The 27,212-nt window shown below is 35.3% G+C and overlaps 1 protein-coding gene and 1 long non-coding RNA gene across 7 annotated transcripts; both read left to right on the top strand.

Moving 5' to 3' along the window:
• Positions 1–1,376: 1,376 nt before the first annotated feature.
• Positions 1,377–4,199, top strand: LOC121773238. Of its 6 annotated transcripts, none has more exons than XR_006044731.1 (7): positions 1,377–1,592; positions 1,969–2,144; positions 2,458–2,531; positions 2,774–2,913; positions 3,076–3,148; positions 3,363–3,686; positions 3,785–4,199. It is a non-coding gene; the product is annotated as an uncharacterized LOC121773238 (long non-coding RNA). The 6 variants fall into 6 exon arrangements; XR_006044733.1 differs by having other exon boundaries at positions 1,378–1,592; positions 3,586–3,686; XR_006044732.1 differs by having other exon boundaries at positions 1,378–1,592; positions 3,512–3,686.
• Positions 4,200–17,451: 13,252 nt separating this feature from the next.
• On the top strand, positions 17,452–21,520 carry LOC121775100 (coronatine-insensitive protein 1-like). The gene is made up of 3 exons (XM_042172070.1): positions 17,452–18,263; positions 19,260–19,767; positions 20,470–21,520. Exons 1-3 carry the CDS (start codon positions 17,767–17,769, stop codon positions 21,268–21,270), a joined length of 1,806 nt encoding a protein of 601 aa, XP_042028004.1. The 5' UTR covers positions 17,452–17,766; the 3' UTR covers positions 21,271–21,520.
• Positions 21,521–27,212: the final 5,692 nt, after the last annotated feature.

Below are 27,212 nucleotides of genomic sequence, written 5' to 3'. Positions count from 1 at the left end.
CTTTCCAAGACAACATTTCTCATCATTGCATTAACTTACTTGAATGTTCAACATCACAAAAGTCCCTTTAGGATGGCCTAATTATGGAGTTTATTTAGAAATTCTATATCACCTTTCATTTTCACTATATTTAAAACAGTCTATTAATTTAAATTGATAATCCCAATGAAAACAAGAGTTATATTTCTTTTTATTTATAGTTTACACTCACTCATTCAATGTATTTTTATTCAATTATTGAAAATACTTCATATCAGTGTAGACACCATTTGATCGAAGAAAAATTGTTTACCCAACTATAAATTGTAATATATCATCGAATTACTTAATTGAAAGAAAGACAATAATAACATTTCAGTGTCAATGTTAGTAATACATCGTCGAATCATTTAATACGTTACTTTATACGCATTATAAATTAATTAAGCTGTCGGAAAATGAAATTTGTTTGGACCTTGTGCAGCAGTTGCATTCAATAACTTAATTAATTGATGTTTGAATTTGCAATTCAACACCGTGACTAAGGTACTATTATTAAGCTATTAGTTTATTAATCGCCTAGGATAATTTCATGTATATCTCTATATAGGTAAGATTAATTATTAAATTCGCTCAATGTTGTATAATTTTATCTCAATCTTTAAAATGATTTTATTAAACAATTTAGTAATTGTATCAACTATATCTCAATCTTTTAATTTATTAAATTTGTTCCAATTTTTTAATATGTATCAATTTATCAATTATATCTTAATATTTTAATTTATTAATTTTATTGACACGACGTGTCAGAGGACATGTAACATTGCTATAATTTGGTGCATATGAGGACGACACAAAATATTGCTATAATTTCTTACATTATAACATTGATCCCCAAATATTATTTTTTGGAATTTGACCTATGGAATTATTTTTCTCAATTATTTCCATCATATTTTATAAAATAAGAATTTTCACATTTTCTTATTCATTATTTTCATTCCAATACACGATAATATAAGAAATATCTCGTGGTAATATGATCCCTCATTTCTTATGATAAATTTATATCCAAAGATAGCGACGCCCAAATCGAAATAATAGCAACAACCACTACAACAAATCAAGTTATTAAAGACGGAAAATTAGAGACGCAATTAGTTGCGTTGGAAAAATTTGAAAATTAGAGATGCAACTAAAAAGATGTCCTTAAATTAGAGACACATTAAAAATTATGTCTCAGAATAACTTAAATCAAACACACATTCATATTGCGTCCCAAAATTTCTTTAATTATTACAAATTGAGTCCCAAAATTACTGAAATTAGAGGCGAAATGAATTGCGTCCCAAAATTTCAAAAGCAATTAAAAATGGGAATAAAACAATATTAACGTTGACATTTGGAATAAAACCCACAACAACTGTTACTCCATTTGAAATCGCCTCTGCCTTCACCCAACACCCTATCTCCGCCGTCGTTCCTCCACCGCCCTCCGCTGCCGTTCCTTCACCGTTCTCCACCGCCGGTAACGATCGCCTTCCCTGTGTTATCCAAACATCTTCACCACTTAAGCAAAACGCTTCTTCACTAAGCTTAAGGAGAAAGAGGTGAAATTCTTCATTCTCGATTGCATTGGTGTGTTGAGATCGTTTTTGTTGTGTTTGTCAGTATGAATGTTAAAATGATTGAGATGAATCGATTCAATTCGGGAGATCGAGCTTAATCTCATGTTTCAATTATAATTGATTTCATGAGATGAATTAGGTTCAATTCATAAAATCAGGTTCAATCAGGTCGCCTTTCCCTGTTCTATAAATACTACTGATTTCTCCTCCTCGCATCTCCTGTCAGTTTACGCCTGAATCTAAAACAAATAAAAAATGTCGATTTGATCTAGGGGCTAGGGCATGCTTTTATATATGTATAAATTTTTGGGAATACTTCTATAAATTCAATATAATGCTTAAATTATTTGATTTGCAGTTTTTTATTCAAGTTATGTAATCATAACTTGTATACTAACAATGTAAGCTGCTTCATGGATATTCCTCTGGCAAAAGGAGACATGTCAAAATTGTGGAGTTTCTCATTAAAAATGGTGCTAGAATTGGTTTCAAATATTGAGGAATTCACTGCGTTGCACTTTGCGGCTCTAAAAGGTAAGCTATTTTGTAGGCTTAATATTGTGAAAGACTTGGGTAATATTGTTATATGCTCTATTGTTTCATTGTTTGACATGATAGGGAGCTTATGTAATTATTTATACACTAGCTTTCTTAAATCATTAGACTTGTGAATGTGAATAATAGGCTGATTTGTTTAGATATCAAGTTTGGTGATTTAGCCAATCATAATGATAGTTTTTGTAGTAACTTTGAGTTATGATAAATTTCTTATATCAACCTATGATGTAATCTCGTGAGATTAATCCATTTGTTGCTTTTCATTTTGAAACCAGTTTTTTTTATGCAGTTGTGGACAATCCTCTTGTATATGCAGTCAAGTTTGATCATTTGAATGTCTGTGTTGCTGCTTGAAGTATTATGGTAAAATACAGAACGATAAACTTTCTTTACTGAGTTATTATTCATTTCAAGCAATTGATTTCTATGTTTTCCTTTTTTATGGTATTGTTATTCTTCTTATACTTGCGATATCTTTAGCCACTCTCTTGTTGCAGATATCTTTGAACTTTTGAACGTTACATTTATAAAGTATAAACATGTATATGAAGTATGTACATTGCTTCGTTTAACCACTTTAAGCTTATAAAATTGACGCAATACAGATTCTACCTGCGTTTAAGAAGTTCACTTGTGTGGAAGTCATATCTGTTGCTGAAATTCATACCTTAATGATCAATTTGTGAATGGGCTGGTCGCTGCTTCTGCTTGAGGTTCTCAAGGATCTCGACTTTGCTAATTGCAAGTGAGTTGATATAGTTAGTGCCTCTTGCCTATCTATTTCGTGTTAACAGTTGTTTATTTCACACTGACGGCAGCGAACTGATTGAGAAATCTCTCAAAATCATTGGTAAAACTTGTGATGATTTGCGTTCGCTAAACATTTCAAACCTGCTTAACTTGACAGATTTGGAGTTGGAGTATCTTGCCAATGGGTGTAGATCAATTCAGAAGCTCAAACTTTGTCGCAATGAATTCAGGTTTGTAGTTTTGCGTAAAGTTGTGCAGCGTCACTGGATTAAAGTTCTTGTACGTACATACATATCAGAATGTATATATTGATAAAAATATATTGGTAAACTTGTGTAAAGCTGTGCAGCTTCACTGGATTAAAGTTGTGCAGAATGTATATATTGGTATATTAGGCACATTAAAACATACTATAATTGGATATCGCTAATTTTTTCCATGTAGTGATGAAGTTGTGGCAGCATTTCTAGAAAGCTCTGGAGAGTTATTGTTGGAACTTTTTCTGATAATATGCCAAAAGTATCTTTAACCCGAATCAACCCTCTCTTTTATTTTTCCTTTGATGCTTGTGGCCAAATCATTAAATTTGCTAGGTCGAACCCTATCCTGCCTTGTCACTCGCCAGATGTTCAAGAAAGTTGTTAACCTTAGATTTATCCTGGTGTAGCGAAATTAGTAATGAGGGTCTATGGTTGATTGTTGATAGCTGCTCGTCGCTGAAGTTGCTCAAAATCTTTGGTTGTATACAGGTGTGAGACATAAATCAAGGTTAGATTTTACTATACCATAGTCTTTCTAATTTTTTCTTGCAATTTTTTCTATGCATTTTAGTATGTTATTTTGATGAACCTTTATGCATCCTGCAGTATCTGCCAAGATCGTTTGTCAGAAGTACTTGCAACAGGCATTCTAATCAAATTCATACCATAAATGATCAGTTTATGAACGGGCTAGTCGATGATTCTGCTTGTGGTAAATAGATGCTTTTCATATGGCAATATAAGTATTAGATGTTCATACACTGGTTGTGTAGGTATGAAAATGAGCGTTGAAGGTTGCCTTTTGTTGCTTAAATGGCCTCTAGAATCAAAACAAGTAGTATAACAAAGTCAGGGGTTACCTTATATGTTGTCTGTTATCTACTATGTATGAATTTAGTGTTGCATACTCTAATTGTACAAATGCTACATGTAAAAAAGAGCACTGAAATTTTGGCCACCTATAGATGCTGCATGACACGAATCGTGTATTGATTCACTGAAAAAGTTTCTTATCTTGTTAGCTGATGTGTTGATGGTGTGATGGATGTGGGAGAATATTTCAAACGAATTTTGTGTGGCTGCTGGAACTCTTCTTGTTGCCTAATTTGAATATATTGTGTCTCAAAGTTGTACTTTGGGACGCTTTTTAATTGTGTCACTGAATTGCACTTCGAAGCGCTTTCCAATAGTGTCTCTAAGTTGCATATAGGGACGCTTTTTAAAAAGCGTCTTAAGATTAATAGGGACAATTTTTAAAAGCGTTTCAAAGATTAATTCACCGACGGTCCCTCTTTGCGTCCTTATTCTAATTTGGCACGCCACGGATTAAGACGCTTTTTAAAGTGTAGGTGATATATTTAGCAACGATAGATAGCGTCCTTAATTGAATAAAAAAGCGTCTTTGTCGGTAATTTTTTTTGTAGTGAACTTAGAAATTTTTATTTGTAAAGATGAAATTCGAACTTGTAACAAGCTATACACCATTTGATAACGTAAATTCCCATCTCTCAATAATAGTATTACACAATCCATAAAATACTTGGTTGAAATTTGTTCATGCTAATTCCAAATTCAAAGTATTTTTCTATTAAATCATGATTAGATACATCATCTTTACTTTTTTTTTTATCATAAAGACATACATGAACAAGTATTCGATCCCCTTCAAATCTTCTGAGTCAAAGTCAAAATAACACTTGGAATATTTATATGTAAATGACACACATATATGATTTTTAGTGATTTTAGCCATTTTATCACAATTTTTAATATTTGTTAATTGTATCTCAATCTCTTGCAACTGTATCAAATGAGCTGCACTCCACAATCCATAAGAGCAAAATAAAATAAAATCATGTAGTAGTGAATACATTTAATTAACATTTAATCAACTTAATTAGAATTTAATAACCCTAATTAATAGTATCATAAATCCTGCAATAAGTGATAGTTAATGAGTGCGCGTAACACCAGCGCGCACTGATGGGAGAATTTGCCGTATCAATTATATCTCAATTTTTATAACTTATTAATTTTATCCAACATTTTTCAAACTTAGTAGGAGTATCAATTTTATCTTTGGGATTTCACCTCAATGGTTGAGCCGTAACATTTAGTGTCAAAAGATATCCTATTATTTTGCTCTGAAAAATAAAATACAATAATATTATATTTCAATTTGATTTTTAACTTTTATAAATAATTATATACATAAAATTAATTTATAAAATTGACACAAATTTAAAAGTTGAGATAAACAAGTTTTAAAATTTGTGATAGACTCGACACAATTGATCTTTCTATAAAAATATGGACTTTGAGAACGACACAAATTTTAATGTGATATTGGTAAAGTATTAGAGATAAAAAGAAAAATTGGCTAAAGTGTTATTAGTGGAAAATGAAATCCAATATAAGAGATAATAAAAACTTATCGAAAATTGGAAGAAGACAAATTTTGTGGGACGAATCAAAAAGTAAAAAAGAAGACTATTTTTTATGGGACGGATGGATTATGATATGGATAAAAAAAAACTAATTAAAGTCTAAAAAAAACTAATTAAAGTCGAAACATACGCATAGGCACAATTATTAATCCTACTAATGCTAAAATATAAGTTGGATGTTTTTTTAATCTTATATGAAAAGGGGAAAATTGTGTAGGCTGCATAGACAATTTAAATTATCATATGCCGTATGCACAAATTTTATACATGGCTTATAATAGCTTAACTAAACTTTATGGGCTTAAAAGTCAAATGCCTAATATAATCATCTTTTGACTTAGAACAATAGCTATAATCATTTAAGTAAGAACTGCACATAATATAGATTTATTGAACATTATTTCATTTATTGCAATTTTTTTAATCAATACATAAATACTCAGAGGCAGGAATTGGCTAGGAGATAATCCACCAAGAATGAAGACAATTTAAACAACAATAGAAAAAACAAAACACGAAAGACACACACAAAAAAAAAAACACAAATAGCTAACAAAAGAAAAAGGATAACAAATAATAAATGCGCACAACAATGTCATGACCCGCCGATGCCGATCTCATTTGATAGAGTTATCGATCTTGCAATATACAACATACTCCATATTAACTCCTGCACAACAAACGAAAAAGGAAGAAACATAAAATCTATAAAGATAAACAATAACTAAATCGAAGCTAATTATTTATAATAAAATAAAATAACCAGCAAGTTTTTAGCATTAAATAATAAACTACTACTAATAATTAATTAAGGAAAAACTTCAGTTATACTTTTATTTTAGCTAATTATATATAGTTTTAAACCAATAGCTCAAAATGGCTAGAAAACAAAAATGCGTTAATCTCACGAGACTAAAGGCCCATTTTGGTCCTTAACATATTGCAATTTTTTTTATTTTGATCCAAAACATTATCTTTTGAATTATTCGGTCCCTCACAAATAAAAACGGGTCACATTTGGTCCATTTTGGACGGTTCCGTCAATAATTTGACGGTCAACGCCAATTAACTTAATTTTGACTGGATTAACAATTTTAACACAATAGTGTATTCTACCTATTTGGTCCTAAACATTTTGTCTTTGTTCATCCATCATCTCATCCCCTCCATCCAAAAAAGGCCCCAATCCACAGTGTCTTTGTTCTCTTTCTTTCTTATTCAATTTCATGCATTAATTACAATCTTAATTTAATTAATCACCATCTAATACAATAAGAAAATGACTGAAGAAGAAACGAAATAACAGGTCATCGGAATCGTAATTCAAGGTGGAGATATCAGCGCGACAGCGCCTATATCCTCCATTTCATCATCAAAGCTCCTTTTTCTCCCTAATTCTATCTCCCCTGCATCATCAATGCTTGCCGAGCCCTCGTCACTCTTCGAGCTCATAGCCCCCAAATTCTGCAGCCTCGAGCTCTGCCGCAGCACCACCCTCTTCTAAAACAGAGTCGGTTGCGCTCCCACCGGCGGCTGAACCTCGAGAGGCCTCAGCAGCTTAGTCCTGTTAGGATTCAATCCCATTCCACCGCTAGGGTCGAAACCCTCGAAATTGATTGCGTTTGAAGCACCTCCAGTAGCGGCGTTATCGTCGGAAAAGGGAAGCATCCGCGTCGAGAACTCGACGCTGGATTGAAATTGAGAATTAAATCCGTTAAAACCCATCATCATAGGCGCGGAAACCGCGTCCGGAGCGAGGAAGTAGCTCTGGTCGCAGCTCAAATCAAAGCCGCCATTCTCAAATTAGCGGTGAAGAGAGAGGGCATTACGGATTTAGGGGGTCAAAATGCTGGCATCTGCTGCAAGGAATCGAGGTGGAAGGGCTGGGAGGGAGAGCAGAAGGAAGAGGAATCCAAAGGATTGAATAAAAGGGAGCTGAATTCAGGGAGGTTGAACGAATTAGGGGCGGTGATGGCATTGTTGAGGAAGCAATCAGAGTCGAGCATGGACTTAAAGGAAGTGAGAGAGGCGTTGGGCTCAACACCTTTTCCAGTCAATATGTTTAGGACCAAATAGGTAGAATACATTATTGTGTTAAAATTATTAATCCAGTCAAAATTAAGTTAATTCGCGTTGACCGTCAAATTTTTTATGGAACCGTCCAAAATGGACCAAATGTGACCCGTTTTTATTTGTGAGGGACCGAATAATTCAAAAGATAATGTTTTAGACCAAAATAAAAAAAATCCCAATATGTTAAGGACCAAAATGAGTCTTTAGTCATCTCACAATACTAAAAGATGTACTAATTCTTTTTAATTATTTTTTTTTGTACATAATAAAGCTTAAAGCTGGATTAGTGAACAACTGGTTGAAGCACAAAAGCAAATATTTTTTATGAGAAATAAAAGTTTAACTCAATTAACAAAAACATTGTTTTAATTAGATAAACAAGACATCAATCGTTAGAAAGCTAATGATGATATCATAAGAATGTTAATTCAAGACAGGCAAAATAACACAGTATATTGTTACTAACTTAGTTGATCATCAACTATTGTTTTTGTTTTTTATTCATATATATATATATATATATATATATATAGGGTTTTGATCCATGCAAAACCATTCTTAATACAAAAATGCAGAACCAAGCATACAAAAGTCATTTTTAGGTCATTGTAAGCTTATTTTTACGTCATTATAGTAAGGATGACATGAAATGATCTTAACATGACCTCAAACCAAAAGTTTATAATATGACCTAAAACTGCTTTACAATGACCCTCCGTGTTTTTGTTTAATTATTGACCATTGGATTGCCAAATCTCATGGTCAGGATTTGGTCTGGATTTTGTATTGAGATCAAGTTTTGTATTGATCATTTTCCTATATATATATATATAGGGGAACGTTATTCTCCTTTTCACATCTTAGATCCTTTTTCCTTCTTAATATTACGCATTAGATCTAAGGCATCAACGGATCAGATTGATTCTATAAAACTGGTTCCGTGTTGCATTATAGAAGGTGGTTGTATGCATTACAGGGTTATTATTGACATTTGACGGAAAAGTAACTGCCACATTTTGGTATCTGCGAATAATGCACCACATGGTCACGAGTAAGGCATATAATTGACTATATAATGCACAATATGTGAACTGCAATGCATACGAATAAGATGTACCATGTTATGATGTTTGGACACACGTTTCTTGTTTCCCCTAAGGGTTTAATAAGCTTAGGGGCTAGGTTATAGTACGTAGACACGTATGTAATCTTCACATGGTAACGAGTAATGGATATAATTGACTATATAATGCACAATTTGTAAACTGCAATGCATACGAACAAGATGTGCTGTGTTATGATGTTTGACACACGTTTCTTGTTTCCCCTAAGGGTTTAATAAGCTTAGGGGCTAGGGTATAGTACGTACGCATTAATAGCAAATTATAAAACGATATGAATAATTCACCAAATTGTCACGAGTAATGGATGTTATTAACTATATAATGCACAATATGTGAACTGCAATGCATACGAATAAGATGTACCATGTTATGATGTGTGACACACGTTTCTTGTTTCCCCTAAGGGTTTAATAAGCTTAGGGGCTAGGGTATAGTACGTAGACATTACTAACAAATTGTTGTTATTGGAATATACGTATGTGCATTGTTTGGTTTAGGTAGTGCATTATGTAGCTGTTAATTGTCATTATCTCAGTATATTATGCATTATTAGAGGTATTGTGTATATGAGTTAATCAACAGATTGAAGATTACATACGTGCATTTAGTAATGTCTACGTACTATACCCTAGCCCCTAAGCTTATTAAACCCTTAGGGGAAACAAGAAACGTGTGTCAAACATCATAACATGGTACATCTTATTCGTATGCATTGCAGTTCACATATTGTGCATTATATAGTTAATAACATCCATTACTCGTGACAATTTGGTGAATTATTCGTATCGTTTTATAATTTGTTATTAATGCGTACGTACTATACCCTAGCCCCTAAGCTTATTAAACCCTTAGGGGAAACAAGAAACGTGTGTCAAACATCATAACACAGCACATCTTGTTCGTATGCATTGCAGTTCACAAATTGTGCATTATATAGTCAAATATATCCATTACTCGTTACCATGTGAAGATTACATACATGTCTACGTATTATACCCTAGCCCCTAAGCTTATTAAACTCTTAGGGGAAACAAGAAACGTGTGTCAAACATCATAACACAACACATCTTGTTTGTATGCATTGCAGTTCACATATTGTGCATTATATAGGCAATTATATGCATTACTCGTGACCATGTGGTGCATTATTCGTAGCGGTTTCCAGCCATTATTAGATTACTATTGTACCCTCATAATGCACAAAATAGGACAAATAATGCAACACGGGATTAATTACCCAATGTTGATCTTGACCGTCCATTTCTCTAATCTAATGGCTGATATTAAGAAGGAAAAAGGAGGAAATATAGGAAAAGGAAATGAATACATCCCTTTATATATACATATATATACATAGACTATGTTGTTAAAAATCATACATATTAGACTATGTTTTCACGACATTCCGGACTCAACATGTGAAAAAAACTCACATGTTGATGGAAGAATGAATGAAACGAAGAAGAGTCCATGCATGCTTTATTTTTTCACTTCTCTGCATTCACCCATTAATAATAGTTTTGGTTGTAATGGGAAGTTGCTGTGCAAATCAACACCATTGGATTAAAAGATCTAACGACCTCCGTTTGGCATTTGTTCTACGTTTAAGAATGGTTCTACGTAAGAATGGTTCTATCTTGATCACAATCATATATATATATATATATATATATATATATATAGGAAAATGATCAATACAAAACTTGATCTCAATACAAAATCCAGACCAAATCCTGAGCATGAGATTTGACAATCCAATGGTCAATAATTAAACAAAAACACGGAGGGTCATTGTAAAGCAGTTTTAGGTCATATTATAAACTTTTGGTTTGAGGTCATGTTAAGATCATTTCATGTCATCCTTACTATAATGACGTAAAAATAAGCTTACAATGACCTAAAAATGACTTTTGTATGCTTGGTTCTGCATTTTTGTATTAAGAATGGTTTTGCATGGATCAAAACATTATTAGTCGGTGTGCATTATTCAACGGAAAATCTGCATTATTAAATGACACGTGGCACTAATCTAACCATCGGATGACAAAATCGTGGGGCTGAGATCAAGAAGGAAAAATGAGAAAATATGCAAAAAGGAAATGAATACATCCCTATATATATATATACATATGTATGTAGGAAAATGATCAATACAAAACTTGATCTCAATACAAAATCCAGACCAAATCCTGACCATGAGATTTGACAATCCAATGGTCAATAATTAAACAAAAACACGGAGGGTCATTGTAAAGCAGTTTTAGGTCATATTATAAACTTTGGATTTGAGGTCATGTTAAGATCATTTCATGTCATCCTTACTATAATGACGTAAAAATAAGCTTACAATGACCTAAAATTACCTTTGTATGATTGGTTCTGCATTTTTGTATTAAGAATGCTTTTGCATGGATCAAAACCCATGTATAGGATATATATATATATATATATATGAGAGCGTTATTCTCCTATTCATCCCTTAGATCCTTTATTCTTCTTAATATGAGCTGTTAGATCTCATTCATCAACGGTCCAGATAATCTGCATTATTACACTATAATGGTGCATTATTAGTCGGTGTGCATTATTCAACGGAAAATCTGCATTATTACACTATAATGGTGCATTATTAGTCGGTGTGCATTATTCAACGGAAAATCTGCATTATTAAATGACACGTGGCACTAATCTAACCGTCGGATGACAAAATCGTGGGGCTGAGATCAAGAAGGAAAAATGAGAAAATATGCAAAAAGGAAATGAATACATCCCTATATATATATATATATATATATATATATATGTATGTATGTACATATGTATATGTATGTATGTACATATGTGTGTGTCTGTCATTGTTTGATTGAGCCAAGGCAACTAACTAAAGTTACTTTGAAAAGAAAGTGTAAATTAGATAATACTAATTTAAGTGCATTATTAAGATCATAAAGTCAATTTCTCCAAGGCCTATAGTATGAAATATTTTGTCTCAAATATATATAATAATAATATTAATGAGCCCACCTTGCCAAAGATTATTTGCTGTGATGCAATATGTGTGATTTGCAGACAAGAAATATATTCCTATGTTATATTAAATAATAAGCATTTGGAGTAAGGTACAAATCTGGGATCCACAATTTGTTTTTTTCTTGCTTATAACAAGTTCATTTAGGTTAAAAAAATTAGCAGCCTATAGATATATAAATCTTAAGGGGGAAAATCCAATAAAAAATGTTTTAAGGAAAATATTCAGCTCTAGTGAGTAGCGTGTTTCTTATCTTTTCTCTTTTTCATCTTAGGACAACTGTAACTGCATGATCAAGAAACTGGAAAGTAATTGAGCACGCCTTGCCATGTCACACGTCTGCAAGTTGATTAAACATTTTAATAATTAAAAAAATACTCCTATTTTCATTGAATCTGCTATTGACTAAGACCATCTACAATGCTGTCTCTTATCCGTCCCTTAACCGTCTCTTAAATTACTATTCATAGGCTCCACTGTACTTTTTTACTTCATCTCTTAACTAAGGAACAGAACCTGCAACCCTCCATCTCTTATCCGTCCCTTAACCGTCTCTTAAATTACTATTCATTCAATTTCATTTTTTATTTTTATTTCCAACAAATTCAATTAATAAAAGCACACTTCATTAAATAAAATAAAATTACAACATAAAATTTGTAAAATCCTAAAAAAATTAAAAATACATAATTTAATAATTTCCTCCGCCAAATTTTGCCCAAATGTGCTCCATTAGATCATCTTGGAGTTGGGCGTGGGCGGTAGAGTCACGTGTCCTTGCCCGAATAGACAACCATTCTTGTATAGACGGATGCACTCCACTGCGAGGCGGACTACTTGCGGTAGAGCTTCCGGGGGCTTTAGGGTCGAACTAATTTCCCGCCTCAGGTCCTTCGTCTTAGACAATCATGTTGTGCAAGATTATGCACGTATATGTGATGTCGACCATACTCTCCATGAACCACGTACGAGCCGGGGCTTTGATTATGTTGAAGCGCGCTTGGAGAACCCCGAACGCCCTTTCCACATCCTTGCGAGCAGCCTCCTGCTTCTGCGCAAAAAGAGTCTGCTTTGTGTTCAGAGGCTTGTTGCACGTCTTCACGAAGGTTGGCCACTTCGGGTAGATGTCGTTGGCAAGATAGTACCCCATTTTATACCAACGGTTGTTAGCGATGAAGTTGATGGCTGACGCTTTACCATCCAAAACTTCGGCGAAGAGGTCGGATTGGTGCAGCACGTTTATGTCGTTGTTCGATCCCGGGACCCCGAAGTACGCATGTCAGATCCATTGTCGGTAGTCGGCAACATCCTCGAGTATAACGGTGGGGTGGGTGCCTTTGTGGCCGCTAGTGTACGACCCCCTCCACGCCACAGGGCAATTCTTCCATTGCCAGTGCATGCAATCGATGCTGCCAAGCATCCCGGGGAATCCGTGCACTTCTTCATGAAGGTGGAGCAGAAACTGACAATTTGTCGTGCTTGGCCTCCGGAGAAATTCGTCGGTGAAGGCTGCCCGGACGCCTTTGCAGAATTTGATCAAGCACATTCTCCCAGTGCTTTCTCCAATGTGGAGGTATTCGTCGAACACATCCGCCGTTTGTCCAGTCGTAAGTTTACGGATTGCTGCAGTACATTTCTACAGCGTCGTTTGGCTGTGATGGCCGACGGCGTCGAACCTTTCTTGGAAGAACTCTTCCCGGGCTGCCAATGTATTTGCGATGTGGAGAAATAGCGGTTTCCGCATGCGGGTTATCGCAAAAGTAGTGGCGGACTAACCTTACGGCGGCTTTCTCCCGGTTACGATGGATGTAAGTCCAGGAGCGTCTTTGGGGCGACACGGCTTCCTCCGCCTCCCGGCGTCGATTTTGTTCAAGTGATTCTTCCATTATTCGACACATTTGCTCATATGGATCCATTAGATCGATTAACTTTGGGGGAAGAATAAAAGAGTTGATTTGAGATGAAAATTGGAGTTGAAAGAGAGATGATTTGAGAAGAATAGATGTGTGTTTGTGTGTGAAATGAGGATGAAATAGGAGTATTTATAGAGTAAAAAATAAAAAAATAAAAAAATAGGAAAACGATCGACAAATGGTAATATTACCGTTTTTTGAATTTTAATTTTTTAATTTTTATTAAATTCGAATTTTAAAAAAATGATTTATTTCGTCCGCGTGACGAAACCCACTCGTGGGGCGGCGAGTGGGTGTCACGCATGGCGTCGGAGCGCGCCACGTCGCGCGCGCGTGGCGAGACGTAGCGCGGGCCGTCTAGGAGAGACGGGTATCTCGGCGGGCCGGGGACGAGACGGGACGCTGCAACGTGTCTCGCGCGTCTCGTCACGGAGGAACGGGCTTCGAGCCACCCGGGTAACGCGTTGCGGGTGGCCTAATATCGACAATTAGATATGGTCAACAAGAAATATCTAAATTATTAAACGAAATTCTTATGTAGTCTACAACATTGAGAAACAATTATTGCAACAATTAACAGTGATGTTTATGTTTGGCCAAAAGTTTAATCAACATCGGCCTACATGCTGAATATTAATAACTACAAGTGGGCCATAAAAACATAAAATATGTGATTGTAAATATAAAATTTGAATGTTGAATCAAGTCACAAAAAGCTGTAAATTGATGCAAGATCTTCTAGTAACAAATATTATAACATACTAGTATACAATGACAAGTCACCTTCAATTAATTTCTGTTTTTTCTTATATCACTGGAATTTTTATTCGTACTATACCTGATCTAACTGAGGCTCATTTTGATGATTCACTTTCATTATTATTAGGGCGATTAAAAAGGTAAAATAGACAAAATTGATGGGAGTATATAAATAGATAATTCAACTTTTACTGTTTAAGGTTTGTTTTGCAATGAATTTTGTCATAGCTATATGGGACAATATGTACGGAAATTTAAGTATTTTTTCTTCGAGTAATAATTAGAAATTACTATTAACTTTTTTATGGTCAAAGTTTTTTGGAATTTAATAGAGTGCCATGTGAAGGGATAGATCATGCATTATCATATTACTATAGTCCAAATATTTGGTAACAACCACTTTATATCGTTTGAGAATCTTAAAAAGGATGTTGTACATTTCGAGCTCTACTAGAATTTTATCAATTTGGAACCTTAAAATAAAAGCAATCAAATCGAAATACATGAGAAACTATCATGATAAATCAAACAAAACAAAAAGACCATGCATGTATTTTTTTTTATTAATTATCAGAATCAATAAATACTCCATATAATATTCTCCTACCGAAATTTTATCAATGATTTAGTAAAGTGGAGTATAAAAAAAGTTAACCCCACACCCATTAGGTTGAGTTCCCCATTTTAGATACAACAAAAATTGACAGGTCTCCCCTCAAAACAGTTACCATTATGTTCGAAATTGTTTCTAATTTTATTTAAATATATTTTGAAATTTCTGAACACATTTATGTTTGGGATTTTTTAAAATTTTATGTAAAAGTATCAAAAAAGAGCCCCATTATAGCAAACCCACCCCTTATTGCCGAACTGCAGAACTTTATCAAGTTAGGGATTTTTAGGTCTAGTTTTTTATGGGTGAAATGCACAAATGTATAAATTATTTTCGCTTTCATCACGAGTCTCTTTTACTTCAGCCTAGGGCTCATAAGTTATAAAATGTTATGAGGATTTAACTTCATTCCAGAATATATTACTTCATTCCAATATGATTATTACTTCATTCCAGTACATACATGTTGTTTCGTGGACGTAGACGTCATCGATGCTGTGATTGTCCCGAAATTCCAGCTATGGCAACAAAATTAAATGATAGCCTAATTGAATGGTGTAATAAGCACATTGAACGGTGTAATAAACTATTTGAATGAAGTATGTGTAGAAACATTTAAAATCATACTGAAATGAAGTAAATACATTATCCAATGAAGTAATAATATTTTTGAATGTAGTAATAAACTCACTGGAATGAATTGTATTTTTTTAAGTGAATAAAGTAAAAACTTAGTTCAATGAATTCGAATGAAGCATGTGTTGAATCTCTTCAAAACCTACTGGAAATAAGCAAAAACGTACTGTAGTTTCAAGGTATTACGTATCACAATGAAGTAATAAACCTACTACAATAAAGTAAAATGAGCTTGTAATAAATACTGCAATAATTTACACAACACATCACATCACATCACATAAAAAAAACTAGATCTAATGGCCCTAATTTGGTATCTAGTTCGGTCTTTTAAATTAGTTCGGCATTGATCACAACTCTATATATATCCAAGTACGTATATTGTGTCAAAAGTAATATCATTATTTGTACAAATATAGTGAGAAAATTATGTTACATATAGTATTATTTGAGCATTATCACTGGATATGTCTTTCGTGTAGTCTATATTAACATTATTTATTTCATATACAACATTATCAATTTATTTAGTTATAAAGAAAATGCACAAATCAATCTTTGATATTTATAAAATTAATAATGACAATATTAAGATAGTTAAATAAAAACAAAATACATAATGCTAACGCCCACTTAAATAACTATCTGGTCCATTAAAATCATGATTAATATCATTAAGTTTACAGTTACATACTACTCCTCCACAATTCAATAGTCAATTTACTTTTATTAATTATAGCATCCGCCGCAGTGCTCGCTGGGACGGACGACGTCCGTGCCGCTGAGCAGGCGACATGACGCGTTTCTATTCGCCAACGGATTATCTGCTGGATTTTCTTTTCTTTCTTTTTTTTAAAAAAAATTGAATATAATACCAAAATTTTTTAAAAAAATATTTTCAGATTCCCAAAAATATCGCCGACATCATGTACACGTGTATTATCTTGCACAACATGATTATAGCTGACGAAGGACCAAGGGCGGCTAACTTTTACGACGAGGATGAAGCGGGAAGCTCAACCGCGAGGTCTCCCCCATGCTGAGGTGTGCATACGACGGTGGGCGAGAGGATCAAAACAAGACACACAATGCGCGATACCAGAACCCACATTGAGCTACAAGAAGACATAATCAAACACAGTTGGGTGAAATTCGGCTACGAGTAGTGGGTTTTTTTAATTTTATGAATTTAATTATGTAATTTTAAATTTTTAGGATTTTAATTATATAATTTTTAATTTTTAGGATTTTAATTATGTAAATTTTAATTTTTTTATAATTTGTAATAGTATTCCATTATTTTTAATGCATTTTAATATTATTAAAATGTTTTTATTTAAATTTTTAGGATTTTAATTATGTAATTTTTAAATTTTAGGATTTTAATTATGTAAATTTTAATTTTTTTATAATTTGTAATAGTATTCCGACATTTTTAATCTATTTTAATATTATTAAAATGTTTTTATTTAAATTATATAATAGAATGATTAGACCCTTTAGCATGCAGCATGGACATGGACATGGACATGGACGCGTGGACGCGGATGCTCTTAAGTTCAGTTATACGGAAAAATTAATATCTACAAAATTAATACTCCGTATAAAAATAATTTCAAAAATGACACTTATATTATAAATGCATTACTATATTTATATACACAACTAGATAGGTGTCAGTCTGCCATCCTCTTCCCCAATTGGTCGCCTCCTTTGTCCTCTCCACCCCACCACCACCCACCCTACTCCCACGAGCTCCAATTTCTTCAGCAAGTGAAAACCTTCCCTTCTCCCTCTGTTCTATTGCCCTAATCTCCCATTCATCCACAGCAGAATCACTCTCCAATCAATCCACAAATCCACGCCAGGATCTCTCCGTCGCTCATCCAATTCATTCCACTCCGATCGATCGACGAATTCGTCAATCCGGCAGCTCTCCGCAGCCAAATCGTTGATTTCATATGCTGAATATGTAGGCGAAGCTGATTCCAAGCGATGGATGAGAGGGAATCTAAGAGACCTAACGGTTTCAGCGCCTGCGGAGGCGCGTACCACACGGTGGGGGAGTGCGTGATCCCGTACGTGCAGGACCCGCGCGACCGGGACGCGGTGTCGCTGGTGTGCAAGCGGTGGTACGAGATCGACGCCATCACGCGCAAGCACGTGACGATGGCACTGTGCTACACCGCCACGCCGCAGCGGCTGTCGCAGCGCTTCCCGCGCCTGGAGTCGCTGAAGCTCAAGGGGAAGCCACGCGCCGCTATGTTCAACCTGATTCCCGAGGATTGGGGCGGATTCGTCACGCCTTGGGTGGAGGAGATTATCAGGTCGTTTGGGAGGATGAAGGTGCTGCACTTCCGGCGTATGATTGTGAAGGATTCAGATCTCGAACTTCTCGCTAAGTCGCACGGGAAGGTTCTCGAAGTTTTGAGGCTGGATAAGTGCTCCGGTTTCTCAACCGATGGGCTTTTGCTCTTAGGCCGATTCTGCACGTACAAACCCTAACCCCTTACTCTGTCTAATTGTTTTTATCTGATTTAATTTTGAATTGATTTTTTATTTCAGTTTCAAGCCTTCATCAATTGATATTATTAATTTCCGTTTTTTAATTTATTTTTTGAAGTACGCTGATCTCTGGGAAGAGTTTCATGTGTTTTTTTTGGAAGAAAACAGTTACATAATGAATTTCTGATATTTAATATTGTTGAGGTGATGCTAGCTGGTAGTTGCTGGATCTGAATTGTTTGAGAAAGCAAATCAGATTTGTTTTGCCGATGCATAAGTTTGACTTTTCGTTTTCAATAAGATATGGCGACGATTTTTAGTTCTTATGTCCAAGTCAGCTCGTCGGATTCATTTTAAATCTTGATTTTACGCCAAATAGTAGTAGTTCACTGGTATAATCGCAAGCTTGCTGATCATGATGATTATAGTGGTGGTTAGTCGGTTAAACGTTTATCGATTAACTGATAATCGAAAACCGAATAGGCTGGTTATAACCGAAAGCTCGGTTTCAGTTAGCGTTTATGAAAAAGTTTTGTTTGAGGTTATAACTGTGCAAAACTCATGCATACCAATGTTTGTCGAATCGAAATATCGAATGACTAGACTTAAAAATTTCTAAGGAATTATTTTCTGCAAAGTGCTGTGGCGTAGATATGAAATATGACCCAACAAATATGAATGTTTATGGTAAAAGGTCTCTTTGGTAGAGCTATATGGTCAAGGAAGAACTGTTTATGATGTGTATGCATTTCATATAATTATTAGCTCCAATGTAATAAAGAAATATTAACAATGGTAGATTTTGTTGACTTTCTGCTAGGTTCATTAGTTGATATCACTTGATGAATTCAGACTAAGGAAAATTACATTAAAAGTTGGATAAAGTTATCATTTTTACTGCACTGTGGATTGCAAGTGCTAACTCTAGTTTGAGAATTTGAAAATCTGTGTGCTCAATCTAAACATTTTTTTCTTCTGTGTAGGAATTTGAGAAACTTGCTTTTGGAAGAGAGCTCAATAATTGAGAAAGACGGAGATTGGCTGAATGAGTTTGCAATGAACAATACAGTTCTTGAAAGTTTGAATTTCTACATGACTGATCTCGTGAAAGTCAGATCTAGAGATCTTGAACAGATAGCAAGAAGATGCCCAAAGTTGGCCTCAATGAAAATTAGTGATTGCGATGTCTCAGACCTTATAGGTTTCTTCCGTGCAGCAGCTTCGTTGGAAGAGTTCTGTGGGGGATCTTTTAGTGAGCCCCCAGGACAGGTTGGTGAAGGTGTTTTTAATGAGCAATTGGAAAGGTATTCCAACGTTGTATTCCCTAGTAAGCTATGCCGCTTGGGTCTTACTTACTTGGGGAAAACAGAATTGCCCATTGTATATCCCGTCTCTTCCCGACTTAAAAAGTTGGATCTCCTTTATGCTCTGCTGGATACTGAAGGCCACTATCAGTTACTGCAAAAATGCCCTAACCTGGAAATTCTTGAGGTAAATTTTAATGCTTGTGTTTGCCATTTGAGATATATGCCTTATTCCTGATAAAATGTTAATGTGCTAGATATATCTGTCTGAAGAAGTGCCCCATTAGATTATATGCAATTTTTTTGTTGAAAATACAGTGCCTATCGGTATTGTACTTGTAATATCATGGTCTTAATCACACAGTGGCTTCTTGGTACTATATGCATGGATCTTTTTAATGCTTTATTTCATTGCTGACATTTGTTTTTTCGACATTTCTATGTGAATATCTTCATTTTGTTATTTTCACCTGAACTCTAATACTTCCTCCGTCCCACTCTAAGTGGAACATTTCTAATTCGGCATGGGATTTTATGTAGTGTTGTTTTGTGAGTAAAGTAGAGCGAATAAAGTAAGAGAGGGAAAAAGCAAAGAGAGTAACATTTCTATATTTAGAAATGTATCATTTAGAGTGGGACATCTCAAAGGAAAATGTGTCACTTAGAGTGGGATGGAGGGAGTAGTTGTTGTCTTTCGAGCAAGTTCATGACTTGTGCAGATGGATTCACTTATATGAGCAGTAGATCTAACTACACTAATTTGATATCATGCTTCTGTTTTTCTCAATTCTCGCTGACAATAATATTTTAAGTAAATACAATGGATTGAAGTAGCAATATTTATTTTCCTTGTGCAAATGAAACTGACCTTAATGACAATATGGAACAGACAAGAAACGTCATTGGAGACAGAGGATTGGAGATTCTGGGTGAATTCTGCAAGAAAATGAAAAGACTGAGGATAGAGCGTGGAGCCGATGAACAAGGCATGGAAGATGTCGAAGGTGTGGTCTCTCAGAGAGGACTGATGGCTCTAGCACAAGGATGTCTAGAATTGGAGTACTTGGCTGTTTACGTGTCCGATATCACAAATGCATCACTGGAGTGCATGGGAACATACTCGAAAAACCTATGCGACTTTCGGTTGGTCTTACTGGACAGAGAGGAAAGAATCACCGATCTCCCTCTTGACAATGGAGTCCGGTCTCTATTAATGGGGTGCCATAAACTGAGGAGGTTTGCATTATATCTACGGCATGGTGGCCTGAGCGACGTGGGTCTGAGGTACATAGGCCAGTACAGCCGCAACGTGAGATGGATGCTTCTGGGATACGTAGGAGAGTCGGATGAAGGCCTGTTGGAGTTCTCAAAGGGGTGCCCGAGCCTGCAGAAGCTGGAGATGAGAGGGTGTTGCTTCAGCGAGCGTGCACTGGCAATGGCAGCCCTCCAGCTGACTTCTCTAAGGTACTTGTGGGTGCAGGGGTATCGAGCATCAGCAAATGGCCGGGATCTGCTGGCAATGGTGAGGCCGAACTGGAACATAGAGCTGATACCATCGAGACAAGTCATGGAGCAGGACCTGGAAGGAGGGTCGATTGTGGCGGAGCATCCAGCGCACATACTCGCGTATTGGTCCCTTGCCGGCCCGAGAACAGATTTTCCATCAACTGTGAGGCCCTTGGCACCTTGAATCATACTTTCTTGTTACTTTTGTTTGCATACACACTTCCTCTTTTTTCTTTCTTTCTTTAATTGCCTTGTCTATAGATCATGTCTTCTTCTTCCACTTTTTCTGAACTTTGATCTAGAGATTTTTAACTAATAAATTTTGCCTTGTAGAAGTGACTTCAATAATCTGATTTCTGTAGGGCTAAAACAGGATGTTGTTATTTGTGTATAAATTGTAAATAGCTAAATGTTTGATTTCTTCCACATTCTAATTGCTTCATGTGATTGGTCATCTTTGTTCTATATTTGGTAATAGTATATGTCAACATGAACTTATTTTGGAGCTCTATTGATGATTTATTAGCCAATAATGGCAGGATGTTAATTGCCTCTTTACTTCCATTTTCTTGTGCTCGTTTGCTGCTTTTTGTATGTAGTGGTTTTCGACTTGTCATCTTTTTTTTGTTCTGTAACTGTTTCTATCTTGTTTGTTAATTTTTACTTCTGAGTATGTTTTTTGTATAAAAATAGAATAAAAAAAATTCTATAATTGTTTCTAACCAACATCCAAATTAAACTGTTATTAAGAGCATCCGCATCGGTGAGCAGGACGCTGTCCGTCCATCCGTGTCAGCGGCACGGCAACGCTGGCTGCCGTTGCGCTCTTACCGCTGGCGCGGCGCTGCTCGATGCATCAAGCACGTCCGTGCCAGCGAGCAGCTGACGTGACTCCTTCTGATTGGCCAACGGCATTTCCGTTGGAAATTCATTTTTTTTAAAAAAAATCAAAAATAATATCAAAAAATTTAAAAATATATTTTCAGAATCCCAAAAATCTGGCCGGTTTTTTTTACCGTTTTTCTGGATTTTTTTTTATTGTTTTTATTTTTATTATCCTCAAAATCATCTATAAATACACACAATACACACATTCATCATCTATTTTTCACATCAAATCATCTTCCATTCATATTTTTTCATACAACTTATATTTACATCTTCCTATCTCACTCAAACCCCTAAATGGATTTCACCCATCTCATTGCGGAAGCGGAGCGCGAAGAACAAGAATACTATTAACAACATCGTGCCGCCTATGAAGCTTATGTCGCAGCGAATACCCCCACCCCTCCTCCTCAACCAACTAGATCAACTCGCCGATACATCCATCGTGACCGGGAGGGAGCCAACGAAAGGCTCGTTGCTGACTATTTTTCCAACCAGCCGCGGTTTCCGGAAGATTACTTTCGGCGCCGTTTTCGCATGTCAAAACGCTTATTTGTGCCTATTGTCAACACATTGTCCGCCCGTGTTGAATACTTTCAAACAAGTACAGACGCAGCCGGTCGGCAAAGTCTCTCAGCGTTGCAGAAGTGTACGTGTGCCATCCGATAACTTGCTACTGGGCAAACGGCTGACCTCTTCGACGAGTATTTGCATGTCGGTGAGTCCACTGGAATTCTATGCCTTAAAAATTTTTGCGAGGGCGTTCGTTCAGCTTTCAGGATGAATTCCTTCGGGCACCCACCACCGATTTTTGCCAACAGTTGCTTCGTCTTCACGAAACAGTCCATGGTTTTCCCGGTATGCTTGGTAGCATTGACTACATGCATTGGAGGTGGAAGAATTGCCCGACTGCTTGGAGGGGGCAACACTTAAGCGGCCACAAAGGCGGCGGCTCAACACTTATCCTTGAAGCGGTCGCCGACGACCGCCTATGGATTTGACATGCATATTTCGGTGTTGTCGGATCTAACTACGACTTGAACTTGCTATATTCTTCACCACTCTTCAATGATGTATTGAATGGTATAGCACCGGCGATCGACTACACCGTCAACGGAAATACATACCACATGGGTTACTATCTCGCTGATGGTATCTACCCAAGGTGGTTGACTTTAGTGAAGACACTCAGCAACCCGCAAGACCCGAGACGGGTTCTTTTTGCGCAGCGTCAAGAGTCCGCTCGTAAAGACGTCGAAAGAGCTTTTGGGGTCTTTCAAGCCCGATTCAACACTGTGAAGACCCCGTCTCGGCTGTGGTACGTGAAAAATATTGACGACATCATGTACACGTGTATTATCTTGTACAACATGATTATAAGCGACGAAGGACCGAGAGCGGCTAGCTTTTACGACGAGGATGAAGCCGGAAGCTCAACCGCGAGGTCTCCCCCACGCCGAGGTGTGCATACGACGGTGGGTGAGAGGATCGAAACAATGCACACAATGCGCGATACCCGAACCCACCTTGAGCTACAAGAAGACCTAATCAAACACATTTGGGCGAAATTCGGCCTCGAGTAGTGGGTTTTTTTAATTTTATGAATTTAATTATGTAATTTTTAATTTTTAGGATTTAAATTATGTAATTTTTAATTTTAAAAACTTTAATTATGAAATTTTAATTTTTAGGATTTTAATTATGTAATTTTTAATTTTTTTGTAATTTGTAATATTATTCCGGTTATTTTTAATGCATTTTAATACTGTGGAAATGTTTTTATTTAAATTGAATAATGGAATGGTGGGACCCTTGAGCTTGTTATTGCGGAAGAGCACGGATGCGGGTGTTGTGCTCTTGCCTAAGAGCAGGGCGTAAAAATGAATCCGGGCCCATATCCGTGCTCGTTGGCAAGAGCACGGACGTGGATGCTCTAAACATATTGATTGATGATTCTGCTTTGTCAAAAAAAGAAATGTGGATGATTAAGATTTGACTCCAACTTTCTTATGTCCTACCAAAGAATACACGAGATCACAACCAAAATTTCAAAACAAGTTAAATATTCACCGAATTTATTCCCACTTGCAAATGTGCCAAGCGTTCAACAAGACAAAAACAAAGGTCCAAATTCAAGAAAATGCCTCATTTTCTTTTTTATGTTTCAATATTGCCAATCAAGTCAAGTTCTGTTGAGCAATAGAAATTGTCTAAGATATTTTCAATTTCACCACTCAAACACTAAATCCAAGAAGAAAATATTTATGTTGTCTCAAAAAACAAGAAAAAATATTTCAGTTAATTATTAATTATCAAGCATTTCTTTTTGTTAAGCCATATACTCCGATAATACGGCTCACTTCGTCTCATAATAGATGTCACACTTTTCATTTTAGTTTGTCTAACAAAAAATTGTCGCTATCTCCTTTTCTTTGAAAAAATGTTCTCTTTCAAATTAATACTATACTCCCTCCTCCCCAACACCACTGCCAACATGCTCATCCTCCTCACTACCATGCCCCATCTCCTCATGCCCACCATGCCCATCCTCCTCATCACGATTATACGCATGGTCGGCATGCTCATCCTCCTCATCACGACCACACGCATGTTCAACATGCTCATCCTCCAAGACATCATGATCATAGTCATGCTCTTCCTCCTCAACATTATTGATTGAAAATTCAAAAGCATAGTATAGTTGAAACACCAACAATAAGGACACTTTATAAAAATTGAGATCAATTACAAGCGTTTAATTTTTTTAAAAACTAACTATAATTTAGAACGCAAAAGAAAGCGTCCCTAAGTCGAGGGCAAATTATCTTAATCTTTTGCTTTTTAGGACGCTTCATTTTGTGTCAAATAATTTTAGTTGGAATACCAACAATAAGGACACTTTATAAAGAGTTGGTTGTATAATTAGAAACACAAATTAACGTCCTTAATAACAATAAAAAATATCCTCAGCCTTTCTTTTTGTTGTAGTGGTATTTCTTTAATAACTAGGCATTAGAAAAATGTAATGTAGATGTGGATTGAATATATAAATAATTTAAAGATGTGTTCATAGCACAACTGTTACACTAGTTAACATAACAAGCAAAGTACTAAATTTGTTTTCTTCAATAATGATACACTTTTAAAAATATTCCGGTGGAGGAGCATGATGGTGGGGAGGAGGAGCATGGCGGCGAAGCTGAGGCGAAGGAGCATGATTGTGCCATTGGGGAGGAGGAGCATGGCGGCGATGCTGAGGCGGAAGAGCATGATTGTGGTGTTGGGGAGGAGGAGCGTGGTGGCGATGGTTTCTTGGTGAGCTATGGCTTCGAGGAGTGGGAGCGTGACGACCTCGGCGGTGGCGGTGGTTGTGCTTGAGCAACTCTATATTCGATAACATCTCTTCGTCTTCATTATTTTCATATGTATTAGAATCCAATGGATCTTCATCTAAATCACGAGCTAGAGATTAGGTCATCATAAGAATCAAAACTAAATGAGCATCAAGAAAGAAAATGTACGAGACATTTTGTTCAATGATTGATATTTTCGATTTGAAAAATTGAAGAAAGCTTATGATATTTTATACTTGAGGCGAGGAGTAATGTTAAGTTTATTGGTCAATGATATTAAATACGGAAAATTTACCTATAATGCAGTTTTCTCTGTTTATTTATTATTTTCAAATTTGAGAATGATATAAGGTAAATGTAGATAATAAGATTTTGTGCTTTCCATTTATAATTGAGTAAATCCCCGGATATTTAAATTCTGTGAATATTAATGCACTGTTTATTTGACTTAGTCTAAACTTCTCAATTCTCACTATAGTTAATTAACTTTAAAAATTTTCACAACCATTGAATTAGTTTCGAGTTTTTGAAAAAATAATTACTTTCAAATATTTTTTTATAGATAGCTAATCAAAAACCATCTGATAGTGTACATCTTCTTGCGTAAGCAAGTGCGAAGTAAAATTTTGGGAAGGTTGAAATATGCCTCAGCATTAAATAGTTTTTTTTCAATTAAAACTATCTCTTTGAATCGAAACACATAAATATTTATTAACTTTTTAAAATCAATAAATTTGACCCCATATTATATAGTAGTATACTGCAAAAGTGGATGTCTTGAAGAACAACTTTTACAATAACTACATCATTAATATTGCTAATTTGGGTTTGTAAATATATTATCAAGTACACTTCAAAAACGTTTTTATAATGCATGTCCTCAAATTCCAAAGTGAAGTAACAAGAAATTTCCAAATTGGTATTGGTATTGCCGGATTGGTATAGAAAGTGCATATTTTGATTTTAATTTTTTTAAAAACAAGATTGTACATTGATTACTTGCTACTAAGAAAAACTATTTTCTCTTGATTAATTAATTGACAAATCTAGGAGTTTAACAAAAGCGGAATAAAGTGATTAATAGATCTTAGATGTCTTATTTAGACAAGAAATATTGAAGAAAGTTTAAAACATTTTATTATAAAAAGAAAAATGATATATTTAGATTTGTGGGTTAATTTTGTTGTATCTCATATGTAAAAGTCTATATCTATCATAATTACCATCATCGTATCATCATCATCATATAAAAGCTGAGTTTTAAGCTACTAATTTAGACATTTTTAAAAAGAAAATGGAATTGAACAATGTGTCTGAAAGTTTTCCTTATAAACTCCTGCAACTTCTTTCCCACTGTAAATAGAAAATGAAAGTCAAAATAGTGCACTTGTTTAACCTTTTACCATTATTACATTGACTAAATAAAAGTGTAAGCTAAAAAAACTATCTTTAAATGACACAAATATTGAGACGTACTTAATTAGTAACATTTGAAATTTTTTAAAACTAATCATAATTTATGACATAAAAGAAAGCTGTCACTATGTGAGGGCAAATTATCTGAATCTTTTACCTTTTTTAGGACGCTTCTACTTGTGTCTTATAATTTTAATTGGGACACTAACAATAATATTACTTTATAAAGTGTTGGTTCTCTATGTAAATTAGCGTCCTTAAAGGCATAGGACTTGTTCATCTTTAACCAAATAGTTAGGGGATTATTTCTTGCCTTTGAGTATAGAGCAGCTCTAAATCCTTGAGTCAGCTGTCTCACACATTGAGGTGTCTGCAAATTAGCGTGGGGATAGTCACTGGACCCGTTTGATAAGTACCCCAAAAAAATTGAAGCGTTTAATATTGCATTAAGATTTGATCACATCACGGT

The sequence above is a fragment of the Salvia splendens genome, chromosome 17 (assembly GCF_004379255.2).
Source record: "Salvia splendens isolate huo1 chromosome 17, SspV2, whole genome shotgun sequence".
NCBI lineage: Eukaryota > Viridiplantae > Streptophyta > Magnoliopsida > Lamiales > Lamiaceae > Salvia > Salvia splendens.
The sequence above is the reverse complement of the archived record's forward strand: the minus strand, read 5'-3'. Positions and strand labels throughout refer to the sequence as shown.

Coding starts and splice junctions, on each gene's coding strand:
- LOC121775100 (XM_042172070.1), top strand. CDS start 17,767: ATGGATGAGAGGGAATCTAAGAGACCTAACGGTTTCAGCGCCTGCGGA. Junction 18,264..19,259: donor CTCTTAGGCCGATTCTGCAC/GTACAAACCCTA, acceptor TCTTCTGTGTAG/GAATTTGAGAAACTTGCTTT. Junction 19,768..20,469: donor CTAACCTGGAAATTCTTGAG/GTAAATTTTAAT, acceptor AATATGGAACAG/ACAAGAAACGTCATTGGAGA.